The sequence below is a fragment of the Antrostomus carolinensis genome, unplaced genomic scaffold (genome assembly GCF_000700745.2).
Source record: "Antrostomus carolinensis isolate BGI_N321 unplaced genomic scaffold, ASM70074v2 scaffold30136, whole genome shotgun sequence".
NCBI classification, from domain to species: Eukaryota; Metazoa; Chordata; class Aves; order Caprimulgiformes; family Caprimulgidae; genus Antrostomus; species Antrostomus carolinensis.
The window spans coordinates 6,745-16,022 of NW_010324406.1; the positions used below are offsets into that span (position 1 = coordinate 6,745).

The 9,278-nt window shown below is 41.5% G+C and overlaps 1 protein-coding gene across 1 annotated transcript in view; it reads right to left on the minus strand.

Moving 5' to 3' along the window:
• TBX19 (T-box transcription factor 19) overlaps positions 1-9,278 on the minus strand; it is a 13,436-nt gene that overhangs the window by 3,576 nt on the left and 582 nt on the right. The window contains exons 2-4 of the mRNA XM_010170940.1: positions 3,488-3,752; positions 1,715-1,849; positions 845-906 (exon numbers count right to left, since the gene is read on the minus strand). Of these exons, the coding sequence (XP_010169242.1) occupies positions 845-906; positions 1,715-1,849; positions 3,488-3,752 (462 nt within the window). The remainder of the gene's footprint in view (positions 1-844; positions 907-1,714; positions 1,850-3,487; positions 3,753-9,278) is intronic.

Consider the following 9,278-nt stretch of genomic DNA (forward strand, 5'->3'; position numbering starts at 1 on the left):
AGACCAAGGCAGGGCTCTGCCTCCCGCTCAGCCAGCTGAGCCAAAGGCAGCTTTCCCCCTCCGCAGCTGGAAACCCTGACGCTGAGACACGGCAGCTTCCTAAGTGATGAGAGGAATGGAAAGAAATACAGGTTCTCCTGCAGGCATGTGGGACACTGCACATGTCAGGTGACGTAGCAGGTCCAAAATAAATTTATTAACAATTAGGGACTGGAATGTGTCATTTGGATGCCCCACTGCATTAGCATGGATGATGCAAGTAAAACTTTGAAAGATAAACCACAATTTGTTTCCACTGGGAGCCTCTCTAACCTCTTGTACAGTTGTTACATAGTTAGCATCTTATATAGCTGTCCTATAACTTATATAGTTAGCACCTACAAGTTACTTTTAATAAACACATGATACATTATCACACAGATTTAATAATAGCAGTGCAGTTGTTACAGTTACAGTGCAATTTCACTTTAGTTATACTTTTCAACACCTGCAGTTAACTTTTATTCTCCCTGAGCTATCAAATTATGGGATTCACTGGAGTGTAAGTAAAATGTAATGAACATACACAGTGTATAATATTACAGGGGAAGTTCACACCATCTCATTTCAGGCTTCCTGTGTAGACAGTGCTAAGTCCTAGAATCCCCAAGAGGATATTCACCCACTTCAGACCCTATTGTAATAATTATATAGACAGCATCCCCACTAATATCAGTGCAGCGACTCTGGATTTAAGACAGCAGAAACAAGATTAAGTTATATAATTTATCTTTCACATTGTGATGCCACAGTTTTAACCATATCAGCAGCAAAATGCTACTGGAGCAAAAAAAGATGAACTCACCTTTCTTTTGCATCCAGGAAGGCTTTGGCAAAGGGATTATACTTGATTTTGAGAGCTGTTATCTTGAGTTTACAGAAAACAAGGCATGTTAGTGAAGGCAATTTGGAACAGAAACTTGACAAAACATCTTCCAGAGTAATCTAAGTGGAACTGCCGTGGTTAACCTAAAAAACATATCCCCAGGCATGATTTTTTCCAGGGTTAGGAGGGAGATTTGCTCATTGCAGAGCACTGTACGCTCATCAGTGCCACAGGCAGAACACGTTGGGGCAGCCTAATTGCATGGTTCAGTCTGGCAAGACCTGTGGGATGGTGGAACCTTTCAATAGAGTTTAAACACTGAATTCCTACCAAGTATGAATCAAATCTGCAGCAGCACTAGCTAAGGGATGTGACACGTGAGTTAGCAATTGTCACAATTCAAAGCATCCCTCAATTAAAGTTTTGGGTTTGGGAAGAAATTTTCCTGTGGAACATTGCGCTGTTCTGCAGCTGTATGTATTATAAGGAGCAGGGAGATAGGGTTATCATTATAACTATCAGTCATTGCTGGAGAAAGATATTGGACATGACTGTAGTTTTGGGTTTTTTTTTTTCTAATAAGGGATTGGGATGCCAGAACAAATGGACCACAATAGCCATGGGAAGATATTAAGCTAAACCTGGCTTTGTACTGCAGCCAGACACTGAATTAGACAATGTTCTACTGCAGAGAGAAGACAGAGAATTAGGCTGGCTGGAGCACTACACTGCATGGGACCAGTGGGGAAAGAAGAAAAGGACCAGTCTGTTCATGCTGATCTTGTAGTTAATAAGCTTTTAATATATCTCATCAATGGTGACCAAGAGCACAGTGTGACATCCGCCTACCTCTTCATTTTGATAGGCAGTCACAGCTATGAACTGTGTCTCAGGGAAGGAGCAGTTCATCACCATCCGGTGGGGGCCTCCTACACGAACTATGTGTACCTGTGGCTCATATTTGTGCAGGGAGTTCAACATTATCTGCAGAAAATAAAACAGAGAGACAGACCCCAATGCCACTCTGGTATTACACAGCTGCTCTTTCGCTCTGGCACTATAATAGACCAGATCTCTCTGCCAAACCTCTCCAGTCCTTGACTACTGAGAGCTGATGGGCAGGTGCCTTCCTCCCTTCTGATGAACCACTGGGCTAAGCAGAATGAGACTTCACTGGCCTTGGATTTAAAGCTTTCTGTACAGCAGCATGAGAGAATATGTGTGTTAGCAGCTATGACCTTCACACCACTGGGCTTCCACTGCACTGGAGGCTGTTGAAATAGTTAAGGGGCAATCCCTGTCCTCCTCCTACAATCTGAAAGACTCAAAATCACGATCACAGAAATCAGGGCCAGGAGAGAGCTGAGGGAGTCACCTAGTCATCTTTCTGAGCAAGAGGAAGTGTATCTGAACAAGCCTTGGCAGCTCTCTCTAGCCTGGCATTAAAAGCTGTGGATAGCGTTAATTCCGCAATACACCTTCCCTCAGGAAGTCTATTTTAGTGACTTTTATCAAGTGACTTTTTTTTGGGCTCCATTTCTCATACAGCTTTTCCTCTCCTGCTTTCTTCTTTTTTTCTCTCCACTTTACCATATATACATAGTGTGTTCCCCTGTTTTTTCCCCAGGGTCTCTTTGACCCTCCAAATTGGTTTCCTGTACCTTTTATACCCCCATGCATACTTTCCTGAGGCCTTTGACTTTTCTAGGTTCTGGATGCAGGTCAAGAATGTGCAAATTTAGATCCCATTCTATGCTTCACAAAAATTCTCGTGTACTGATTCCACGTGTGACTTAGGAAAAGTCAGATCATCTTTCTGTTGTCCAGTCTGCAAAAACTGAGACAATTTCCTACCTAATGAGGGTACTAGGCTTATGTAGGTACCTCACAAACCTAATGGAAATAACAGATACAGAACTTATAATATCTACATGAAAGAAATTGATTCTGGTCTGACAAGTATCATCCAATGTAGGAGTTTTGTACAAAACAAACAAGCAAACAAAAGGTCTTGTGCAACATTTTACCTTTAGATGCATCATCAAAAATAAATACGAAACAAAACTAATTTTCCTGTTTGCATTTTTAAGGGGTTCAAAGAGAAAGTCACTTATTTCTGGTACATGTGGTTTCTTTCCAAAGGCCAAAGCTGATTCAATAGAATATTGATAATTATCATGATGCAGAAGCAGACATAGTAATTATTTCATTTAGGAGCAGCCTTTTATTCCGCTATCTGACTCCTGCCAACATTCCACTTACACCAAACGACATGGGGGAACACAACAAAAACCTAATACCCGTGACCATTTTTTCCCCCTTCTCTGAAGTCCTATGTAAAAATCCCCAGCACACAAGACCAAGTCTGAAAAGCCCCCTGATGATTAAGTAAACCACAGCACTCTATCTCTTTTAACATCAAGGAGTCCATTAAAATCTGAAAGCGCCAATTAAGGCCTGTTTATTCCTGTTTACATTTGGCCTCCAGAGAATAATTGGCATCTGTGGGTGAAGAGGCCTGTAAGGGCCTCTATAATTACATAAATGCACCCTTGATATTTCTTGATTGGTAGGTGCTTGCAATTGAAGCCAAGAGGTGTATGGGGAAACATCAGGCCATACCTGCCCACTCCCATTGAGCTTGTTGGTAAGTTTGACTTTGCTGAAGGAAATGGCAGCTTTCATCCAATGCGCCCCAAAGTTGGGAGAGTCTGGGTGGATGTAGACGCAGCTGTGGTTTGGTGGCTCTGGTTTCCCAGCCGGCACCCATTCTCCATTGACATACTTCCAGCGGTGGCCATCAGTTGGGGCGAAGTCCAACAGGAAGGAATACATGGCATTTGGGTCCAAGCCTGACACGCTGATCTTCAGAACAGGGAACATCCGCCTGGCCAGGAAACAGAAAAGGGAGACACCACTGGAAACTGGTTTTGAAAGACTCTCCTCAGTATGTCTGTGACTAGATGCTCACAGATTAGGTCAATGTAAAAAACATCCTCCTACCCTCCATCTAGCTGAAGAAGTCTCTTAAAAGTTAATCCTTCATTTTATTTTTATTTTATTTCAGTCATTTTGAAAAAAAGCCAACATGTTGTCTCTACAGTAGGGCACTAAGGTCTGGATCACGCCAAGAGTTCTGAACATAATAAACTATGTATAGTGACAGCAGAGTCCGTGGGATCTGGACGTGCTAAATACATGCCTAGGTGTGGGACAAGAAGGCACGAACAGGATTGAAAAAGAGTTGAAAATGGCTGAGAAGGTTGAACTCAACCACAGATTCATTGCATTAACTGCAGAATCCTACCATAAAGTGCACTTCTTTGTGCTTAGATTCCCCCAACACACTCTCCCACACTCTGTCCAGTGGCCGAGTCCCACTTTGTCTGACTCTGGATATGTCCTCTGAAATCATCTTGCAATATCCAGCAAACAGGACATAATGCCAGCCAGGTTTTCATTGGACACCAGTTAGATTTACTGACCACACTACTCCATACCAAAGATTTTTCGCCCTTCCTTTGAAGGGATGCTCATATTCTATAATGTTGGTGAGCAAAGTCAGTCACTTCCCTCTGTCATTTCCCGTGGTTCTTGTGTTAATCCCAGACATCTCCCACTCGAGGAAGGGTTTCCATTCTAAATGCCCTAGTAAGTCTGCTACATTTTCCTTGTCTAAAAATACTTCTTTACTTTATCAGGGTTGTGTCAGGTTAGCCTGGCATGACTTAAATTTAATAAAATGCCTTTTTGTCCAATTTTCCATTGTCTTCCATATATTGCATTATTCTTTCCTTCAAAATACTTCAAATACAAAATCCTGAATTGTTGTTATGGGGATATATTAAAAAGTCTCTCATTAGCAGAAATGTGTTTTCACTACCACTCCATAAATCTCCAGTTTGAGAAGTCAGGTTAAAATCCTTGCTGTTAGACCTTGCACTTGGCAGTTTTTCTGGTAATTTGGTCCCATTGTGCCATATACCCTGACACCTCATCAGCTTGATCAGGTTCTTCTGCTTTTAGTTCCACCTTAGATGCAATGTTGTCCTTTACTAAGCTTTAAACATCTGTTATCCAGCCTTCCCACTATCTTGTGCATTTAAAACTGAAATCCTGCCTCTGTTTACTTTTGGGAAAATGCTCCTTCTGTGCTTAAAGGTCCAATGCCATCTTTTCTCAATCCCCTTTTAATGACTATTTTTTCTTTCGTGAAGGAGGTTTGCAGCAGCTCACAGCTAGGCTTTCAGCAGTTTTCTGTCTGTCCCAGCACTTGTGATCCATACCACACAGCTTTGAATGGGCATCTCAGTGCCTGGCAGTCTGCAGCAATAGAGTTAGTAAGGCTCCAACAGTTTCAGGAACTGGGAAAAAGTTGTGGTCAGGAGAATAGAGGAGTCTCCCAACAGAAGTGTCCTATTCATGAAGTTTCCTAGCACGCATCATTGTTGTGGAGGATTATTATAGCTCTTACGTATCACCTCCTACGTTCTTCTTACATGAGTAAGAGGCCTCCCTGCCCCAGACACCTCCGTACTGACCTCTCCTGGCAATTACCATTTTTCCATGCCACATTTTTATGCACAGGCCAATGCATCTTCAAGCTCCTTTTCTCTACAGGTACAGAGAGGCTGGTTACACCAAGCAACCACAGCAATTGCCTGAGGTCCGTGGCCATGGGGCTAAGATAAGGTAGCTCTCTAGGCTTAGTTAGGTAGCAGTGCAAGACATCCAAAATACGCAAGAAGGGAACTGAAACTCCAGGCTTTTTCAGGAGACACCAAATGTCTCTGCCCCTGCAACCATACATTCCCGGTGACACACAGCTGCAGATTGTTAACAACCTTCTCTGACATCCCACTCACCACCTACCTTTGTGGACACCTTTGCACAGTTCTTGCAGTATACATTCAGCACCTTCTGCTGACAGGAAAAGACAGGATTTGAGATGTTTTAATCTAATATAAAATACTTGGTGATGTAGAGCCAGTGCAACACTGAGAAAGATATATTGAACCGTGATCTTTCTAACTAAGTAGAAGCTTAGCCAATGATTTATATGCTATATTTAATGTGGTTTTTCTGACCAGGCTGCACCAGCTGTCAAACTGGGATGTGATAAAAAGTATGGGTGCATTGCTCCCTGCACCCCCTAGACCCCTTACAGTCAATCTTCACAGTAACACACTTAGATATTCAGATGAAATTGAAGTGGAGGGGAAAATTCATCCACATGAAAATTTAATTTCACTAGATTTCTCAGAACTATTTGTGTTACATACAGATTGTTAATTCCTGTGCCCACAATGCAGACTCTTCTGACTTTCTACTTGAGAGGCTTGAGTTTATTCCTAAGAGACCTGTAGACTAATGCCAGAAGATAATACAGTCATTGTCAACTCTCATCTCCTGTATTGCAGAAGTTATAGTACTTCCCTGCACTAACCTGCTTCACACACAGTGAATCCTCACCTTGCTTGGCCCAGCATGTCTTGACTGTACAGATTCTAATGATGGAAAACTTACCACTTTACTTGTTCTGCTGCTGATTAAGTGGCTTTACTGATTAAAAAAAAAAATAAAAATCCACATTTGTCTGTCTTTTAGCATGGCAAATGAGGATTCCTCCAGATTTGTTTCAGTCAGAATGTTTGTTTCAATGATCAGGTAGGCACACATGTGATCTCCACTACTGCAATAGCTGAGCACTTTGGCCTCTTCAATTTATTTAGAGCAGATCTGCTACAATTACTCCACAGTGCAGAACTCGAGTGGGAAGATGTTTGATATCAAACTTGAATCTGTAGTAACCAGTAAAGTTGCTTTAGCATTTAAGCCCAGAAAGGGCTTCTTCCCCCCGACTCACATTTGCCTGGATTGATCCGCTGTGGGTTCTCCCCATATACAGGGGGGAAGAGTGGCACCTTCCCGCCTCCAGGTAGTAATGTGGATGGAAAGCTTCAGGATGCTGCATAGCTAATATGGTATAAACTGACACGGAAAAACTGCTCAATCTGAAAACAGAGGGTTTGACATTGAAATACCAATTGAATACCATAAATCTGAGTAAAATAGGAGACTGATGCCCACCATATGAGCTGCACCCATTAGGATGTATTTTGTGATACAGCATGCAGTTTAATTTCACTGATGTCTACCCTGTTCAGAATATATCTATCTTCCCTGTGTACCTAGGCATATTGCTGTGGCAGGTGATTATTGCAATGAAGTACAATACAGCACCAGAGACATATCTATGTATTAACCCCGAAGTTGGTTCATCTAATTATGACATTCTGGGACCCTCAGTACCAATTAGAGATGACTCAATCACAGTAGATGATAGAATTGTGTGTGCTAGAATTAGACACTTGAGGATCACTAATCAATCAGCCTTTCATTCTCTGGGATGCTCCTGTATCAGGTTTCGGTTTAATTTCTAAATTTTGCTAACAATGTGTCTGCACAAACTGTCTTAGTTTTCACACACAGAAGTTCAGACTGGCTCTTCTCATTAATGGTAGAACATAGTTTTCAAAAGTGTCCATATACCCTTCAGTGGGAATGACTGAGTTAGTTCTACTGATTTAAGGAGCAGCAGAATTAGATCAATATTTTTTCTATTGGGAATCCCTGTGGAGACAATCACTGAAAAATCTTGAACCTGAAAAAAACTGAGCACTCATAGAAAACTGTCTCAAGTTTGTCTCCTTTTGAATAGCGTGGAGTAGTTCAGAGAGCATTGCTGCAGGCCACTGTCTGCATTTCCTTTTTTTGGTGCACTGATATGTTTACCATAGAAGATACTTTCAGAAATGTAAGAGATCCCTTTTCATAGTCCCTGGTGCTACAGTAACATTGTTAAACAGATATATGCAGATGACAGTGTGACATCCTTTTATAACTTTCTTTTGAGATTGCTGTACCTTGATCATAAAGAACCTATTCCTGCCCCCACTGACATTACTAGAGCTGTCACTGGCTTCAGGAAAAATGGGATCAAGCTGATAAGGAGTGTGTAAGTTAGAATAAAGAAAAATAAGGCAGCTTACACAATGAAATAAGAAGTAACCAAGCATATTAAAATAACAAAAGATTACCTTATCATCATCATAAAAAGACTTTATCTATGTGCTCACCTAGACATTTTAAAGAGAAATAGTATCACCATGCAATCATGATTTACATTAGCTGAGAGGAAAGAAACGGAAAAAACCCTGTTGGTAAGGTGCAATTCTTTGTACCAATGTAATTAATTTGAGGCAAACCTACCTTACCTCATTTTTGGTCACTTAACACTGCTAAGGAGTCAGTTTAAGCTACTGTACACTAAGTGAAAGTCCGCTCAGAAGTTTGCTGTAGCCTAACAGCAGTTTTTAAAGCAATTTAAATGAAGCAAAAGCAGCTTCTCGGTGTACAGAGAAGCACAGCAGAAGATTTCTATCCCTATAGATTGTCAGGAAGAATCAGAATGGCAATAGGCAGTGTTACACCAAGAGCTGCTATTTTGGGAAGGCAGCTGTTCTCTCAACAGAATAACCTTGCTGAGCCAACAGACTAGATTTTTCCTTTTAACTGCTTTCCCCTCTGTCCCTTGTCAAGCTATAGTCAACAGTAATATCATCCACAAATTCTGCTAAATCCAAGTCTGCAAAATTAAAAAAAAAGTCACCCTATGTGAGTCAGTCTCTCTCTCCATCTCTTCATTCCTCTCCTATGCAGATCTCCTGAGAGGTCTTGCAAAAGAAATGTGTGCATGTTGGGGGGGGACGGGGGACACACAGGATGGCAGAGGGGTGGCAAGAGTACATTAAATAAAAACTTTAGTACCAGCAAACCTTATTCTAATAGCTGTCTGTCTGTTATGGGCTGGACTCTGCTGTCAGCCCAGTTCAGAGCAGAACGTCAGTGGAGAGCCTCCTTCAAGCCAGTATCTGATTCAGAATTAGTATCCTTCTCAACAGGTTTTACACTCTTACCTGTGTTCCCCAACATAGCAAGATATGTGACCCATTTACTTCACATAATTTGTCTTTTTAAAACTGGTGTGTTAACCAATATTTCACACTCATTTCTAAGGGCACCAGCAGCAACTATGTAGCAGTACCATGGTGGGATCATGCAATCCAGGCTGCATATACGTGACACATAGGGCACAGTTTTATTGTACCCCATTCTAGTACAACTGTTAGTACCCAAGGCCAGAGGGACAGGAACAGCAGCTGGGAATAACAACACTAATCTCCTTCTGTACAGTAATTTGAGGTCTACAGGTAAGGACTTACTAATAAAGGCTGATTATTATTAGTACAAGAAGTCATTCAAAAGGTTTTGAGAGGTACCATCTATTCCCTTCCAAAAGTTGCCTTTTTGTGCAACCTTAAGTCAGTCAGTATGTTTCTCCAGCATGTTT